The sequence below is a fragment of the Diospyros lotus genome, chromosome 1 (assembly GCF_014633365.1).
Source record: "Diospyros lotus cultivar Yz01 chromosome 1, ASM1463336v1, whole genome shotgun sequence".
In the NCBI taxonomy this organism is placed as follows: Eukaryota; Viridiplantae; Streptophyta; class Magnoliopsida; order Ericales; family Ebenaceae; genus Diospyros; species Diospyros lotus.
In genome coordinates this window covers 43,923,399-43,943,286 of record NC_068338.1, presented here as the reverse complement: position 1 = coordinate 43,943,286, position 19,888 = coordinate 43,923,399, and the positions used below count along the sequence as shown (strand labels likewise).

The following is a 19,888-nucleotide window of genomic DNA, read 5'->3' as shown; positions in this document are numbered from 1 at the left end:
TTTTTCTCTCTTACAACCACACTGGCCTTCTTTTCAGCCTGTCGTCTTGAGTGGTTAAAAAAAATGACATTTTGGTTATTATTTTGCAAGGGCCAGTAATTTGACATTTTTTTCTTAAAAAGTGATAAATTAGCCAAAAATCCGAGAAACAAACTGATACCAACTTTGGGATCAATGTATATACGAACCTTTGCAAGCTTTCTCACATTTGTTTCCCCTACCATGCAAGCAGGGGCATCCTATGAGGCAACCTCAATACAATTTCGATAATTAATTTCTAACAGGTATTGTTCTGGTAAAAACTTATGAAAAAAATTATTATTATTTTTTAAAAAAATGACTTTTTTTTTTAATATATATTTTTCTGATTTATAAACAATCGTGGTACAAGCATTTATTAAGTTTTACATATGGCAATAAAATACTTGTGCACTTGGTTTATTAACAATCGTCGCATAAACGTTTATTTCAGTTCTATTTATGGCAGTAAACAGCTTGTGCCCTTGGCAAGCTTGGCTTCTACTGCTCCAGAATTTTTTTTTAAAAAAAAAAATTATTTTAATATTTTTTTACAAGAACAAAACCTATTAGAAAGTAATTATTGAAATTGCATCTGAGGTTGCCTCATAGGATGCCCATGCCCCTGCTCGCATGGTAGGGGAAAAGCATAAATGCTTATGGTACCACCGTTTATACATCTGGTCTAATCTATAAACAGTCGTCGCACAAATGTTTATTTCAGTTTTATATATGGCGGTAAAACGCTTGTGAGACAAGCGGTTCTAGACCAACACTTAAAAATCCATGATAAATTTTCAATTTTTTTTTTTTTTGTTATGATACAAGTACATTTCAATACATTATGATCACTCATGTGAATATAGGGATTAAAGTACAACAGATCAAAGCACAAATATAGTACAACTCCTTAAAACCAGCAATAACGCCCTGCACTTGGCAGGAAACAAACCTGGGCACAAAGACCCGATGCCTTTGCCTTGCCACTAAGCCAAGGCTCCGTTGGCTATCAGTTCTCAATCTTAACTGACATCTTCCAAAGATTTCTCCATCTATAATGAAATGCTGTAGAATCACAGCTCACTAGTATGACACTATATGGCAGTCTCAAAACAACATTAATCAGGAAAGGAAAATTCTTCTAAAATTTCTCCAGAAAGGCAACAAATCCATGAGTGAACTAGCAGGCAGCATATTGGGTTGGTTTCACATATGAACTACTGCCTTACACCCAGAAGAAAAACTAATTTGGTATTGTTCATCTATCAGATCTTGGTCTCCATACTTGCTGGACTTGATTCTGAGCTGCATTAACTGTTCTCTGCATGGTCGCACCGTTGGTGTTGGGTCTCCTATCAACTCTAGCATTCTGAAACTGATTCTGCCCTTGCATGGACAAATTCACCGCCCTATCCGTCTGAGGACGAGCCCTACTGTTTTGACTGATATAGGCTCTAGGTCTAGGATTATGAACAGGCCGCCTTTGAAGAAATTGGGATACTTGAGGACCCACTAGAGTTGCAAGGACAGAATTATAATCCTGATTGCCTGATATAAGCATTTGGTGGGTTGTCTGAAATGTTTCTGATATCCTCGATAGATTTCTCTGGTTAACAGTCCTGGCAGTATTAGCTGGCTGCTCAAACGGGTCCTCAACCTACACAGCCATGTCCCATACAATTAGTTTTCTGCTAGTTGCTTCCCTTAGGGGAGGAGGGGGAACGGTAATAGTGAGATAGCTTACAAATAGTGCATATGTTTTTGGCTGCCATCTCGTATTGGTTTCAATATTTTCCCATTGTCCAGAACACGGGCTGATTCCTTGCTCTGGTGCCCTTGAACTAATGTCAGAAAACTGGAAAATAGCATTTAGTAACCTAGCTCAAAGTACAAAACAGTCTATGAACATGTTTCACAAAACCATTCCATCCAACATATTTAGTTCAGTTAAGATTATGAAAGAATTACATACTTTTGCAAGAAATGAAATGAAAAGCTCGGACAAAGAACTGTAATTTCTCATTCTGGATTTGTCCGATCTAAACCTGTATATATTCTCAGCACACGTTTCTTCAATATTCTTCTCTGCATCAGCTCTCACACCTGCATAGAGAGTTTCTAATAAGATATTAGCCAGGCCTTTATATAGATATGGGCATAGGTAGAGGTGATTGGTGAGCTAGAATCTATGCAGACAATCCAACTAGTGGGATTAAGGTTTGATATGTTACTGTTTTATTAACCAGGCCTTTATATGTGGAAGCCCCATAGCACCATAAGATATTCATAGTCCATGTTGCATTTACTTTTTCAATTCTTATATATGACTTCAAAACAAGGTGCCAGGTAGGCAAAATGAAGTGAATTATGACACTAGATTCTACCAAGCCTCAAGCTAAGATACTGTGGATGTTAATAATAATTGCTCTCAATATCTGTATAAAGAGGTTTTTGATTCAACCAAATCCGTGACATCTTTAGGAAAGTTTGTCCTAATACTGAATTCGTTTATGATCCCATGAAGCAACAGGAAATACTAAACTCAGGCACCTACCTCTAAGTGGAGTCTCTAGGGCGTGGACAAACTAGTTTTAGTTCTTCTGTTTCCTTTTGTGTTTCTTTAAAATTCTTGAAGTCAGGTTTCAGTTGATGATCCCAATTAATATTAGGGCTAACTGCCAAGCTTGACAATTAGTTAGGCTATATACTCTATCAAAACAACTGATTTTTAACTTTTGAACTGAATGAATATGTTTGTGAGTAGTTTCAGTTTCAACATTATATTTCATTTTGTTTTCCTCTTTTTACTTCCACTGGCAACAAGGGGACTTCAGCCTCATTATTGCAGAGGCAGAACATGACATGTCAAATAGAGGGCAGTGGTCTTCCTATTTTATTATCTTCTCGTCCCTTTCTTCACCTTTCCTTATATTATATTCTTCCACTAGATTCTCTTTATATTTCAGTATTTAACAGAAAAAAACCTCCATGGAGAATGAGAACCAAGCACAAAAAATATCAAACAGCCCCTAAAACCACCAGATTATCTTGTTACCAATCAATTTCCCTTAAATCATATTGCTGGGCAATCTAATTCCAGTGTACTAAAAAGTGGTGGATTCTGAAGGTCCCACATACCCTCCTCTCAGTTAAAACTACCTGACTACCCCACTTCAGGCTTTATTATCTTAGACATTCATATCTATACTTTTCCTTGATCACCACCACCTTCTCTGTGATGATGACAGGTTTTAAGCTATATGGAATCAAGAACAAGATCTGATGCATTACTTCTTGAAAAATATTCAGAAGAACAACTACTGACCTAAACCACATAAGTACATTGCTTAATCACAGGCCTGGTGGCGGATAGGGAAAAACAAATATTTTTGGGAGATATTATAAGCTTATATTATTTCTTTGTTTTAGTATATTTTATTTTTTTCTTTGTTTATTTCTTCTCCCAAGTAGTTTTGAAACAATTATGTCTCCATCATTGAATGTCTAATTAGGATAGGATTTTAATCTTTGATTGTGTTTGCTAATTAGGTAGGATTTATAGTTCATGTAAATCCTTTTAAGATGTATTCTTAGGCAGTCTTGGTTATTGAATTGATATTGAGCTTTTTAGTTTGCTCTCATTCTTGTTCTTGGTTCTGCATCACAGTCTTAACTGGTCAAGCAACCATAGAACTGGATCTACTTTGGCAAAACCCTAGTCTCTTTTTGCAGCTCCTGATTCTCAAGCCTTCTAAATGGACCAATGTGCAAACAGTTCTTGTATTTGTATATCACTTTCATTTTTCTTAGAATATTTCAAATTCTCTATACTAAATCATGCAGCCTGGAATCTCTTGATGCGTATTTTTAATGAAACCCTAGTACATAGTATGCGTAAGGAACCGAAGCCTAAAGCATGTACTTACCATGCGCATGCATGCTTGCATGTGTGTGTGTGTGTGTGTGTGTGTGTGAGAGAGAGAGAGAGAGAGAGAGAGAGTGAGAGCCTGTGGACTTCAAAACACAAGATAGAGTTTTTTAAAACCTAAGTATCCAATTGTAGTGGAAGACAAGATATTTCACTTTGCTTTATTGATGACTTTCAAATTAGCATCTAAAATAATTGTAAAAATATAAAAGAAAGGAAGAAAAGGAAACATGAGAAGAGAGGACATGTACCTCTAAGGTCATCAACCATATTTCTAGGGTAGATTTCTTGAAGAGGAGGTAAAATTGCAGGTGTACATGTCTGCAAGGAAGAGAAAATCATAGGAGCAGAAAGCAATAAAGGTGGAATACTAGCCACTAGAGTAAAAATTAAACATATATAATTTGAAGACATGAAAAGGACATGCAGAAGAAACAGAAGATGCTTTGAGTTACTAAGCAAAGCCCAAACAGATTTCATAGTAACATCCAAACAAATGTGGAGCACTCTATAATCATTCAGATACATACTCTAGGGTTGTTTTCCTTGCATGATTATTTTACAAGGATCTTAACCATTCTACTAAAAAAGCATTAAAGAGCACTACTTAATATTTCCTCAGTAGAAAGCATCTAATAGTAACAGCAATAACAACAAGAACAATTCAAGCATCATTATAGTTATAGGCAAGAATGACCTGAAAATGGAAGATGACAAGCAAGCTTAGACAGTATGAGTTGAAAGTGCCAGACTTAGAATCATTGATATCATGTGCTTTTGCCCATTCCTTGACCTGCATAAAAGAATTCGTGGATCAAATTTGTGCAGTCAACCTCACAGAAGCATATACTAGTTTGCTCAAAGGACATGCCAATAAAACCATGTCGCGGAAACGTCGATCAATCTCATTGATCCAAAACAATAATTTGGACTTCATTTGGCCATTCAAATTATTGATCGATATATCACAAGAGATGTTCAGATAGCTGCTCTTGCACTTCAGAATAGGAACCCTTGCATTGGCAATAAATTGCAACTTCTGCCATCCACCTGGAAATTAATATTGCCATTAAATAATGAAAATCTTGATAAAGAATAACAAATGAAATACCATGCCAAAAAAAATTAATATAAGTGAAATAATAAAAACAAGGTAATAATCTCATACTATGTGCCTGGTTCCAAAGGCAATTTTGTTAGATGAAAAATGGAGTTCCTACAGTCCTACAATTGATATGGTTAAAGATATGTAATTTGCATATAGCTTGTATGCTATTCTATTTTGTTTCGTATTGCAAACAAAGAGGTAGAGAAGTGAAACTTAGTTTCTTCTTAATGATGAATACTACAAATAGTCAGTGGTAAAACCAAATTGCTGGTATACAAATTGTTCACTTTGGTAATGAAATATAGGATTAGAGGTCTGAAAGATAAGGCAATGAATTCTAAAGAGGGAGGGAGGCTAAGTGTGTTTCAGTCCTGCATAATAACCTAAATGTGAAGTGAATTTATAAGAGTTCAGGGTGAAAACTCCAATAGATAGTGTTATAACCTAAACCTTCCTATGATACGGTTTTTGCCAGGGATGAAGTAATCCCAACCTAAGCAGGTTTGGACTCCCTTAGAATCTGTTCCTAATAGGTTTGAAACAACAGGAACTACTTTTCAAGTCAAGTTGGCCGCCCTGTAGGTCCTTTTGATGACATTTCAAGCCTCTTAACCATGTGAGCCTAGAATTCCAGACTAGTCTCTCCCCAGCTATTCAGTATCAGCACCGTGTTGGACAATAGTTCGGTGCCCTAGTTGTCCATATAATTTGGTTCAAAGAACCAACAAACTGTGTATATCACTCATGGATCCAATCATGCTGTCTGTATTCATGGAAACATGTTTGATATTTGAGCTTACCATGCAGCTAATGCCTACCACTGCAGTCAAGTGCCTATTGCATGTGTGATTGTAAACTGTATCTACAGGATGTCTAACATCATTCCTGTCAATGCTGACATGTTGGTGCCACTAATGCACGGAACTGGTTTCAGTGCACCAGCATTTAAAGCGTTGCCCTCCACTTTCCTCTTATTATACAAAAGATGATTAGATGCCATAGCAGAAAAGTCACTTTCCGGAAGAAATTTATCAGAAATTTTGTTTCTCACTGTTGGAATCCGAAAATCAACCCAGATTTAGAGAGAAGGATTGAAAGTATTAAATTCCTGAATTGGAGAAGTAATTGGAGGAATTATCTTAGGTCAACTTTTTGTTCTTAGTTTTTTGGTAGTTCCCTATTCTTGCATAGCCTAGAATTGAAAGATCTCTCATACATACATTCTGTACAGGCAATTGTTTGTAAATGAAAAATCAAGGGATTTCTTCCAAGAATATTTGTTCATGGTATCAGAGCCAGGTTCGACAACAGTCTGACCATCATCTCATCAATCTTTTCTAAACAACAACATCAATTCCTTATGGCAGAAACTATTTCTTCTTCTGCAGACTCTTTCACTGTTCCTGTTATTTCCACTTCAGCCAATCACATACCAAACCTATCATCAACCCTTGATTTCCATTCTCTTCAAATCATCCAACACAAACTCAATGGAACCAATTTTCGTGAATGGTTCCAATTTGTGTTGCTCGTTATGAAAGGCAAGGGCAAAGTTGGCTATCTTACTAGTGCTATTCCTATCCCACCTCCAACTGCCAATAACTATTCAACTTGGGATGCTGAAAACTCTATTGTCATGGCATAACTCATCAATTCTATAGAGCCTAAGATAGGGCAGACCTACCTCTTCTACAAAACTGCAAAGGAGATCTGGGATGTTGTTCGATAGATTTACTTGGATCTCGAAAACACAGCCCAGTATTTTGAAATCCGTTCTGCCCTTCATACCACTAGACAAGGTAACGTGTCGGTCACTGAATACTACAATGTTTTAATTGAACTTTGGTAGGAGATGGATCTTTTCTACGATATTAGTTGGCATTGTCCTGGGGATGGTGCTAAGTACAATAAAATGATGGAGAAGGAAAGGGTATTCAATTTCCTACATGGCCTTAACAAAGGTCTTGATGAAGTTCATGATCATCTCCTTGGTACCAAACCTTTTCCTTCCATCAAAGAAGCCTTTGCTGAAATCAGACATGAGGAAAGCTGCAAGCGAGTTATGCTTAGCAGCCTTTCCAACCAATCCTTTGATTTGGGATCACAGAGTTCTGCCTTGGCAGTCCATTATAGTGATACATCTCATCCAAAGAACCAGAAACTCAAAGATAAATAGCTCTGGTGTGATCACTGCAACAAACCCCATCATACTAGGGACACATGCTGGAAACTTCATAGGAAGCCTACAAATTGGAAGCCAAGAAGTCAACGGGAACAACATAAGTCAGCCTGAACAACTGACTCAACCATCATTTTGGAAAAACCAGATGCTCCATTTACAGTGGAACAAATGGAACTTTTATAACAGTTATTGAACCAGTCCAAAGTACATACAACAACAACAACATATCCAGCCGTTATCCCACTATGTGGAGTTGGCTACATGAATTCTAGACTTCTATGTTGGTTACATCCCAACAGATAGTTTGTCTAAAATTCATATTTGGATCCGACTAGGTTTTACGCTGGCTGTCGGCTACCTAACGCAACCCTCCTCCTTTATCCGGGCTTGGGACCGACAATGGATAATATCCCCTGGCGGAATAATAATGAAATGAAGTTTCAACACCATCTTCACATGGAGAAGTTTCATGAGATGGTGGTGAATGAAGATAATTGATATAGTTGTGTTCTATCACTTAGTTAACATGGTGAAACCAACAAGTACAATATGGAAACACAACACTGAACCAGTCCAAAGTGCCTAAGGAAATTGAACTTACCCCTCCAACTAGCACAACCAAGGTTGCTCATTGAGGTAACATTCAATCCTCCTCATTATCTCAAACATGTTTTAGCAATTGCTGGATTGTAGACACAGAGGCATCAAATCATATGACAGGCTCATCAAATTTTTTTTCCACTTATTAAGACTGCTAAGAATATTAAAATTGCAATTGCTGATGGGAGTGTTGAGGCACTATTTTTCTACTTGGGTTAGCATTGTTTTCTGCTCTTCATGTTCCACGTCTTCAATGAAATCTCCTTTCCATTAATAAATTGACTAAAGATCTCAATTGTACAGTCACATTCTATCTTTCCTATTGTGTATTTCAGGACTTGTCTTTGGGGAGGATGATTGGCAGTGCTGAGGAGCACAATGGCCTGTACTACTTCTCAAGCATGGTTCCTCCATCGACTCATAATCCAATTAATCCTATTTCATTGTCTACCATTTCTTATTGTGATGTTCTGCTATGGCATAAACGACTAGACCACCTTAATTTCAACTATCTCAAAACTTTGTATCCAAAATTATTTATCAATAAAGATCTTGCTTCCTTTCAATGTGAACATTGTGTTTATGCAAAATATCCATGCTCTCATCACCCTACTCATCCTCACAACCATTCCATATTATTCACAGTGACATTTGGTGGCCGGCTCATGTCTCAACCTTAACAGGTACTTGATGGTTCATCACTTTTATTGATGACCACATCCGTGTTTGTTGGGTTTACCTCATGAAGGATAAATCTGAGGCTTGTTCTATATTTAAACAGTTTCATAAACTTGCTACCAATCTTTTTCAATCTTCTGTACATATCCTTTGAACTGATAATGGTGAGGAATACTTTTGCACAAGAACTTAACCAATACCTTATTGATCAAGGTATCTTCCACCAAAGTTCATGTCCCTCTACCCCTCAACAAAATGGGATCTCATAAAGGAAAAAAAGACATCTTCTTGAGGTGGATTGATCCTTAATGTTTGCTAGCAATATTCCAAATACTTTTTGGGGTGAAGTTATTCTAACAATCGCCTATCTCATAAATAGGTTGCCTTCCAAACCACTTAACTATCGAACCCCATTGAGTTGTTTACTTGTTGTGTTTCCCAAAGTTCGCACTCTAAACTCATTGCCTCCCAAAGTGTTTGGTTGTACTACATTTGTTCATAATCAACACCCTCACCGAGGCAAACTTGATCCTAAGGCACTTAAATGTATTTTTGTTGGGTACTCTCCCACACAAAAAGGTTACAAGGGCTACTCTCCTTCCACTAAACGATTCTATATCTCTTGTGATGAATGCTTTTTCGAAAATCAGCCTTACTATCCCAATGCTTCTCTTCAGGGGAGACATCTCATGAAGATAATCATTGGGACCCATGTATTTCACTTCCTATTTCCCTTCTGATTTATCCATCCAATATTCCAACACCAGAACTATCCTCACATCCTTCACTAAACCAACCTAAGCCCATACAAGAGATGAGTTGAGGGGGAGAACCTACTACTAGAACCTACTACTACTGCACCACAACCTATTAAGGTTTACTCAAGAAGGCCAAAAGCTCCTCCACACAGCCATTCATCTGAATTGGAGCCAAGTCCTGTTTTGGAAGAGGCTGCCACAGTTGATGATCTTGATGATAAAAGCTATAAGAAAAGGGGTAAGGTCTTGTACTAAGCATTCTATCTCCAACTATTTGACCTACTCTAAGTTGTCTCCTAAGTACAAGGCCTTTGCCACTATGATTGACAATGTGGAAATCCCTAAAGACATTCAAAGTGCCCTTCATGACCCTAAATGGAAAAAAACTATTTTGGAGGAAATGAATGCATTGATTGATAACAAGACTTGGGATGTTGTCAAGTTGCCTAAAGGAAAGAGACATCTTGGATGAAAATGGATATTCATAGTCAAGTATGGCCCGAATGGAGAAATAGAGAGATATAAAGCAAGGTTAGTTGTCCAAGGATTCACACAAACTTATAGTATAGGCCCTAAAGAAACATTTGCTCTCGTAGCAAAGTTAAATCCAATAAAGGTTTTTTTTGTCTCTTACTAGTTACTGCCAACCTATATTGGGAACTTCATCAGATGGACGTTAATAATGCCTTTTGAATGGGAAGCTGGAATAGGAAGTCCATATGAAGTTTCCACCTAGTTTGAATCCATTGAAGTCTCAGGTAAGGTTTGTAAATTAAAAAAGTCTCTCTACGGTCTCAAGCAATGACCCAAGGCATGGTTCACAAGGTTTAGTACAGCTATGACTCAGTTTGGAATATTAGCAGGATAGGCTGACCATACTCTCTCCATTAAACAGGTTGAAAATGAGAAAAGATCAATTTTGATAGTGTATGTGGATGATATGGTGATAATAGGTGATGACACTGAAGAGATTAAGGTAATCAAAAATTGGCTACAGGCTAAATTTAACGTCAAAGATCTCGGTACACTTAAATACTTCCTAGGCATGGAGATAGCTAGGAGTAAACATAGTATTTTCATAACTTAAAAGAAAATACACACTTGATCTTTTGAATGAAATTGGAAAACTTGATTGTAGACCTGCAAGTTCCCCATTAGAATGAAATTGGAAATAGAAGGTCACAGAAAATGACTCTTCCATGGATAAGGAAAGATGCCAACGCCTAGTAAGAAAGTTGATTTACCTTTCCTTTACTAGACCGGATATTGCCTATAGTGTAAGTGTTGTGAGTCAATTTATGCACTCACCTACACAAAGACACCTAGAGGCAGTAAACCAAATTCTTCGATATCTTAAAGGGACCCCTGGAAAAGGGGCTTTTGTTTCAGAAAAATGATCATAGAAGAGTTGAATGCTTTGTAGATGCAAATTGGGCAAGTTCAATTGAGGATAGCAAGCCCACAATTGGCTACTACACTAAATTATGGGGTAACTTGGTCACTTGGAGGAGTAAAAAGCAAACAGCCATGACGAGAAGCAATGATGAGGCCAAGTACAAAGCAATCGCTCAAGGGATTTGTAAGCTGATATGGCTAGAAAGATTGTTACAGGACCTGAGAGTTACATGGACAAGACCTATGAAATTATATAGTGACAGCAAATCAATTATAAGTATAGTTCATAATCCAATCCAACATAACAGAATGAAACATGTGAGAATTGAGCAAAATTTCATCAAAAAAGAGATTGAGAACGAAGTTGTTATCCCATCCTACATTCCTACTAAAACACAAGAAGCTGTTGTTCTTACTAAGGCACTATCAAAACCGGGCTTTGAAGCATTTGCAAGTAAACTGGGAATGATTGACATCTATTTGACCAATTTGAAAGGGAGTGTTAGAATTCAGACATCAACCCTTGATTTAGAGGGAATGATTGAAAGGATTAAATTCTTGAATTGGAGGAGTAATGGGAGGAATTATCTCAGGTCAACTTTCTGTTTTTAGTTTTTTGGTAGAAAGATCTCTTGTATGTATATTCTATACAGCCGATTGTTTGTAAATGAAAAATCAAGGAATTTCTTCCAAGAATATTTGTTCACTCACTATTGTACCTTCTGCAACCATTCATTGCTCTGTTATGGTTAACCAAGGCATTACTCACCAAAAAGGGAAACTCAAAAGGCATCCCCCCTCCCCAGCCCCACCTTTACACCAGTAAAACAAACCTGCCTTGTGAATCCCTCCTTCAGCCCCATGATAGAGAGGCCTGCTCCTGGGAGAGGACTTTTTCTGGGCTGCTGCTGACATGTTCCGTGGCTGTCTTTAAGATTAGTGGGCATTTTACATGACAGGGAAAAAGAGAGCAAAAGTAAATATTTGGTCAGCCCCAGGTCTGTACGGAGATTCCAAGGGACAGAACACCATGCTTGCTTTCTAGTTTTGCTAGGAAGTCTTATTGTGGGTAATTACATTTTTGTGAAGGTGACACCCCGTAGAGGCTCAAGTCAATTTGGAAGATCAGGGAAGCTAAGCCCTTGTTTTGTTGGACCATAAGATTATGGAGTGGATAGGGAAAGTGGTCTGCTGACTGGCATTACCTCTAAGTTATCCACAACTATGGAGTATTTCAAGTCTCATACTCCAGAAGTATGAGATGAACCCTTCCTATCTGCTACAGAATGGGGCCGTGGAAATCCAAGAAGATTTGACATGCATGGAGCAACCAATGAAGATCCTGGATTGGATATACTGGTTTTTGGTGTGTGCAGGCCTTCCCCCACAGTGATGTTTTTCTCTCATTCCAACGAAAAGGATCCTCCAGCAAATGCCCACAGTTGACTTTCCTCTTACAGTTGAATAGTATATCATTTTGTAGGCCACAGCCTACTCATAGTCAACTGTCCTTGGCAGTGGATTCTTCAGGTGACAGTCAACTGTTAGAAACCGCTGACCGTGAAGCTTCGATTCTACCTGATTTTGATCCGTAGAGTCGCAAACGCGATCTCCTCCAAGTCGGTCCACACAATCGACTCTTTCCACGAACGTCTCGAGTAGTGCTAGCAACCCTAGGCGCCTCTTGAGAGAATACGAATTTTCTTCTTCTTTTCCAGCTTCTTAAGCGGCATATAAATAGAGTTCAAAACCCTAATTGTGCCTTGGAAAAACCCTAAACAATTTAGGCTTGACCCTTAATCACATTAGGCCGACTCTCTCTTTTAAATCGTGGAATGGGCTTGACCTAAGTGTGTGACCCCTTAGGTCCACCATTAGACTAAATGTAGGGCCAATTCTATTGGGCTATCTCAAGGCCCAACTTATTAGATTAATTAAACTCTTTAATTAAACTTATGGGCTTCTTAATTAACACATCTCATGGGCTTCTTAATTAACTCTTTAATTAATAGTTTTAGAATTAATCAAATTAATTCTAAAACCCTACATATCATGGTTAACGTCTAGCAACATGTCATGAATACCTAGCCAACGATGAAAAACACGGACCTTTTCAATTACAATTACTGTGCAGTAAAATCCTTTCTTCAATCTATGTCCCGATTGAATTTAGGGTATGATTTTATGACAAAACCCCAATCATTCAATAACTATGTATCCATTCCAGATTTATGACTTGATAGGTGAAATCAAAACACTTTTTGATTTTCACCTCACCTTGGCCAAGGATTTCCTCGGTCATGAAATCATTGGAATACATAAGACATCCTCTCATCTTAATGACAAGTGATGAATCCTATTTCGACATTCACAAGCCTTCATATATGATATGGTCACGTCCAGTGATAGTTTGTTAATGACTCCTTTATAATCCAAAAAAGCACCAAAACATAATCAGTCAAATATAAGACTACCATGATGTCTCAAGTCTAAGGATCAATCTGCACTATTGCAACACAAGAATTCCAATTCGACATTAAACAATAACCATTAGGAATTCTGTAGCGGGTCAGTTCAGTGTACTTATTCTTATAATAAGCACCCACATATATGCACTAGTGTCCACACACACCAATGTCCATGAAACAAGACATTCTCCTGATTGAGCATGCATCATATGTGCTAGTCTATCCAAATTATTAGTGTCCAATCTTAATAACTCTATGACTAGGAACATTTAAGATCAAGACTTGTAAGGAATATATTTCATGATCGTCATCTCTATGCACGACCATATTCCATGAGCCTATTTGATCTATGGACTTTGTCAAGTATGGATTGCAATAAATAATAATGACAACCAACAATGACAAATAAAAACATAATGCCTTGCAATAATAATTGATTGAAGATAAAAAGTCACAACGTAAAATATGATCAATTACATGTAAATATAATTGGCTTGTGAGGTATAACTCTAACATCAATAGCCACTTTCTTTAGCCAAGGTTAACTATTCTCTAGTTTCCACAGTCAATGCCATAGCTGATTGTCAAGTCCATTGTCCTACTTACTCTATTGCCAGTGGAACTTCCAGTCAACTGTCGTGCTCCCATCTATTAACATCAAGTATATAGCGAGCAATATCACAGTCCATTTAAAAGAACACATGCATAAGCAGCCTTCTTCATTTACAACATGCTTGATGGAAGCATAACAATATCATGCCCAATGTTGTTATAACAAATATCATGCTTGCTTTAATACTCAAAATTAGGTGATAGCCAGCATACTCAAAAATGTTACAATAAGACTGCTAGCTTTTCCCATCACCTGGCCCATTGAAGCCCTCCATTTGCATGGTCTGGAGAAAGGTGAGTACATGTGCATGAGAACACCTCAGTAAGTCATGAAATGGCAATGCACAGATACACAATGTTCATGATACATCGTGTAGGCAACTCCTAGGTTCAAAACCCCATTCCCCATTCGTGCACCTTAGGTTCAAACCTCATTCCCACTCGTGGACTCCACAGACCTCACTGGGCCTAGCTTCTCACTAAGCATGACCACACTAGGCAAAAGAGGAGTCTCGCACGTGGCATTTAACCCACACACATCAAATACCCAACTCATACATGCAGCATGCTCACAATGCACACGTGGTTCATGGAAAATCATGCATTTATAAACAGAATATGCCATGCCCTGGAGTTTTAGGGATTAAAATCCACATGAATGCCATGCAAGCATGATAGGGATATGATGCAGACAGCTGCATAGCATGCTCATTGGGCATATGAGACCAACTGTTATGCAAGTGCCATGTAGATGCCACACAGGCGCTAGGTAGGCAAGGAGTGATGACTAAAAGGGTTGCATGGCTGATTCCATGGAAGGAAGACCCTAGAGTTCTCTACATTATTTTGGAAGGTACTAGAAGACCCTAGTTTGTCCTAGTCCATTCTAGGATTTGTATGTTCTATTATATTCTGGAATGTTCCAATGAAATACCTAGGGTAGGTGAAAAGTCAAGGTCATCCATGTGAGAGTTCACATTTTGTAACCCGTGATTGATTCAATCACGGCTATTGATTCGACAGCTTGAAAGCTATATAAACCCTCTCCTCATTTTATAATCATCCTCCAAGGAAAACAATTGAGAGCTTCTCTCCCTAGAAGACTTCCCTAGTCATTCCTCTCTCTAAAGGGTGAGTTAGCTTTTCCTTAGGTATTAGGAGTAAAAAAAGGCCAACTTAGCAAAAGGGAAGGACCTGGTTTGTGCTAAGTATTGCAGGTTCACTTAAGAGAGCAGTCGGTGAGTGAAAAGTGGTATTAGAGCCAGGTCAATGGGTGTTGTCCCTTTAATAATAAAATGTTCTCGCCTTTTATCAAAGAGAGAGAGAGAGAGAACGAGAGCCAAGTCAAGAGCTTGCATGGTTGTCTTAAGGAAGGCCACACTGCCTAGGTGGAGCTATGGAGGAGAAGAGGGAGGATCCTACCATTACAGAGGAGCAAGTACCTTCAAAGGGGATGTCAACACTGCCACAAGAGAGGAAAGAAGTCCCAAGATGTTGTTTGGCTTTTGACACTCAACTCACAAAGGTGGAGCTGGTTAATCAGGATGCTAGGGAGCGCCTCTATTACCTTGACTAAGTAGTGGAGGAATAGATGGAGGTACTCCAAGAGTTTAAGGAGGTCATGCCTATTATTGGGCTCGATGTTACCAACTAATCACTTCAAGGGCCTAGGGAGTTCCAGAAAACGTTGGACAAGATTGTGCATTCAAGCCCACTTGAAGGAAGTGCAGCAAGTCTGAGTGTCATGCAGGAGTCCACTTACATGCAGAGTCATAGTGGAGCCTAGAGCTACTAGCAAAGTGGAGGTGCCCAAACCAAAGGAGTTTTTAGGCACATGGGATGCCAAGGAGACAGACAACTTCCTATGGGGAATGGAGCAATATCATGAGGCTGCCAATTGGGTGATGACATAAAGGTATGAGTTGCTACCTTCTACCTTACTTGTGATGTGATGCTTTGATGACATCTGAGACAAAAAGACAGCTCTATCACCGAGTGGGAGGTGTTCAAGCAAGAACTCAAAAAACAATTCTATCTAAAGGATAAAGCCTTCACGGCTCAGAGGAAACTCAAGAACATGTGACAGAAGGGAAGCATCAAGGAGCAGATATGAGGGTTCACTTACCAATTAATCACTTAAAGGATGTTATAATGAAGAAAGTCTCAAACAGTTATACCTCTTTACATTGACTTCTATAGATATGGTGCTTCCTCAGATAGAAGAATTTTTTACACGTAGAGAGACTCTAAAGATTAATTGGTAAGGCCTAGAAGAGCAGCCCTGAAAAGCTGTCTTCCAATTAAATATACCAAGATTAAAGCTTCTAAAATTTAAAAGATTTTTCCACTCCAATCTTGTTCTTCACAAAAATCTAAAAAGAACTCGTCCTTTGATTCAGGAAGAAGCTATAAAGTCCTTGAGTCAATGTTTGTGAAGGGAATAACTAGAGGATTAAAGGATGTTGTACTCCTATAAAAGATCAACAACAATTTCAATCTGTCCTCCAATCTCCTGTCTTGATTTTCAGACACGAGATTTCGTGTGTACAGTTGTTGGACAGAACATTGATATTGCTGGTGGCATTATTCTAAGTTATGTTATGTGCTAGGACTCTTGAATTTGAAAATCTAACACTTCTATCTTAAAATACATAAACAAGCCTCAACCCAGATCACTACAAACTCTTTTCAAACATTATTTTATCAATATACTATCTTGCAAACTTCCTCAGTTACTTTTGCTGTGCCTTTTGTATTGTATTCTTTTTCCATGAACTTCTTCATGTTTTCTTCCCTTATGGTTTCAGTGTTCCATCATCCTCCAAATTATGTACTTTTTTTTACATTAATTCATTCATTTTTTTTATTTTGGCAGCAAGAACAGCTTATTGTCCTTAAAAAGAAATGTTTTACTACCAAAAGTTAACTTGAAAAGTTTGTTTCAGGTCCTTACAGAGGGACAAATAAATGAAGCAAGGACTGTGACTAACCAAATAAGTATCAACAGGTTCCTGATTTTGAAATGTTTAAGTGGAATCTGCTCAAATGCCAATGCATATACAGGCCCTTATGCAATAGAGTAACAAATTGAGGGAAAAAAAAAAGGTACAGAGAAGAAAACTACCTCTCCTCCTTAAAGATTTTAATACATCTTGTAGTAAAGTCTGCTTGTGCTTTTTTCCAAAAGACATTGAAATGTAAGAACCATTGGGTAACTCTATTGATACATCCAAATCTCCCCACCTTGTGAAAAGATTAGAGGCAAATGACCCATATGGCTCCACAGTTGCACCTATTGGCATCATTTAATTCAGGTATCAACACTCTTAATCTTAACCATAAATCATATAACCATAGAAGCAATTTCCTTCATGTAAATGAGAGAAATAGAGTAAAAAAATTCAATAAATTCCATGATAAAACTAACAGATCTACTTTTTAAGAGCTCAATCATAATTGAATATTCCACAGATAACTATGAAACAGAACCCTTTCTTCTTATGCATTATGTACCAGCTTTAGGGATTCAGAATGAAGCAGCCTGTCACTACATGGCTAGTCAATGTAAGCTAAATGGAATTCTTCTTATCAAGCAAGCAAGGAAACAACTATATCCAACATTTGCAGTGGCAACCACCAAAGAAGCATAGGCTACTTGACAGGTCTCAACAAACATGGTTTTGCTTCCTAGACTCTTCAAGATTTAGATAGACATATCCTCTCAAAAAAACGCTCTTTCAAGTATCAATTGCTTCTTTGGTTTTCACAGCACAAACAAGAAAACAAAAGCACAATTCTCTTTGGGTCTTCTAGGTGCTAAAAGAAAGGGTTGATGCAATATTATTCTTCTGCAATCTTCCATTTCTTTGAATCTCATCAAGCATGTAGAGTATATGGGACATAAATCTTCAATAATGAGTTTGAAAAAGACTATTTCATGGTGAAACTATGTATCCCAAAAGCTCAAAGAGGTAGATTTCAATTTCTTTGTCTTATATTTTCCTTAAATAGTTAATTTTGTTCAAAAGTTATATGCCATTTCTTCCCTTTCTTCAAAGGAATTTCCATGCAAGTGGACATTTATAGAAAACTTTCTTTTGTTTGGCTCATTGACAAGGTCTCCAATTAGTGCAGTTTACTCTAATCCCCATCTTGAATTTGCAACAAATGGCCTCACAGTACAACACGTGGTGGTTGTAAATGAACTGAAGCAAAGGATGACCCAGAATGATGGTTAGCTTTTATGGATTATTTGATGTGGAAGGCTTAGATGGAATGTTAAATGAAACACGTAACTATTTTTGGAATATTAAAAGACCTACAGAACCAAAGGCTACATTTAGTGGAGTTTTTTCAGTAAAAAATGCTGCACATATCAGAAAGTTATCAATCCAAGTTAAACAAACAGGAAAAATCATAAAAGAAACTAAACGAGTTTCAGGATCAAACATTAAAAATCTGTCGCTCTGGATAACAAAGTAAGAGAATTTTCACTTTTAAGGTCATTTCTTGACAAATATTTTGTCAAAATAATTAGAAGTGTTCTTAGTCAATTTTAAATAAAAACCTTTCCCAATGACATCTTAGATAGACTCCTCTTTTATATCAACAACTGCTTTATCCTACAAAGAGATACTAGAATTTCCTTCGCTAAAGATATCGGGGAAATTCCTCCCCACAGAATGGGGCATTTTCACACCCAATTTCGCCGTCCAATTAAGCCCTTATATTTCTGTTGCATCTCATACACAAATCAACAAACTATGCGAAAGAAGAAAACTTTTGCATTTCATCCGTTCTTCAATAGAGCTAATGAAAGCATAAAGAAACTATATAATTTGGCGTTAGTACCTCTAAGACTTTCTAAAGACCGAACAACAACTCGAAGCTCCTCAATGAGTCGCAGTCTTGCGGACCAGTCATCTCCTGTGGGATTGATCGCAGCAAGAATATCCCTAAGAGTGAACTCCAAAGAATTGTCGGAACTCATCTTTCACCGGCGAATAACATCAAGGCTGGCCGATGCAGTTGAAGATCTAAAATCAGGTGTAAGAATAACCATCCGTGCTGATTGGAGACAGATGCATCAATCCTAGAAATGCCGATCACCCATTCTAGCTAGGAATTTGATTGCGATATGGAGAGATGAACCCTTTGGAACAGCAACAGTGGCCAGAAAATCAAGCAACTAAGACTAATAGGAAAGTAGGAAAAGGAGAAGGCGAGAGGGAAGCACTTTGGAGTCTCAACGTTGTTGCTTGTTGAAATCATCAAGTTTCGAGTGAGAGAAAGGGCCCGTTTGGCTGAGGGGGTTTTTAAGCCCTTATTTATAACAAAAGCACTCTAAAGTTTTTAAATTACACCACTTTTAAATTATCAAATTGTTTGTATAAAATAAAATACTCTTAAAAATATTAATTATATATTCATGTGTTTGGCATGAGAAATATGTATAAAGTCTTACGAAATTATAAAATATAAAAACGAAAATTATTTATTTTATAAGTACATTTATTAAAAGAAATTTTTAAGTAATTAATTAGTATAACATGTTGTCACTAACTATATAATAAATTTGATATTTAATTAATAAATATAATTTAAATCTAAAAATATATTCATTTTAAACCTATTTTAAATAATAGAACAATATATATAAAAATCTTAAAATATATTTATGAATAAATCGCAATTTAAATAGAGAAAAAGGAATTGCAGTCACCAACAAAAAGTGAATGCACATAATGATGTAATGATACATAACAACAGATTATAACGATAATTGTAACTACAAATAATAATAATAATAATAATAATAATAATAATAATAATAATAATAGTATAATAGTAAATAGTGAGACTGCGATATACCATAACAAATGGCATCAATTGTGGTGCGGTAATAAATAACAACAATTATGATTTGTGTTTATGTTAGAGATTTAAGTATTTAATGAAAATTTTGTATTTATATATGAGAGTATAATAGTTTTTTTTTTTTATCAACTCTTTTTCTTATTTAAATGTTGCAAAAGAAAAAGTTAAACTTTAAGAACCTTTTAAAAAAGTATTGATAAAATATATTTAAACTCTTCAAACTAGCCAAACATGTAACTTAAAAAAAGCTGGCAAGTGCTTAAG

General features: G+C 37.0%; 1 protein-coding gene across 3 annotated transcripts; it reads right to left on the bottom strand.

Annotated features, from left to right (window-relative positions):
* Nucleotides 1-801: 801 nt before the first annotated feature.
* LOC127786844 (protein HESO1) lies at nucleotides 802-19,036 on the bottom strand. 3 transcript variants are annotated; one of them, XM_052314540.1, is made up of 8 exons: nucleotides 18,599-19,036; nucleotides 16,872-17,039; nucleotides 4,818-4,996; nucleotides 4,644-4,739; nucleotides 4,198-4,267; nucleotides 1,991-2,121; nucleotides 1,763-1,873; nucleotides 802-1,675 (listed from the first exon to the last, which is right to left on the bottom strand). In XM_052314540.1, exons 1-8 carry the CDS (start codon nucleotides 18,735-18,737, stop codon nucleotides 1,277-1,279), a joined length of 1,293 nt encoding a protein of 430 aa, XP_052170500.1. In that variant the 5' UTR covers nucleotides 18,738-19,036; the 3' UTR covers nucleotides 802-1,276. The 3 variants fall into 3 exon arrangements, with proteins under 3 accessions (XP_052170500.1, XP_052170508.1, XP_052170517.1); XM_052314548.1 differs by having other exon boundaries at nucleotides 4,827-4,996; XM_052314557.1 differs by lacking the exon at nucleotides 16,872-17,039.
* Nucleotides 19,037-19,888: the final 852 nt, after the last annotated feature.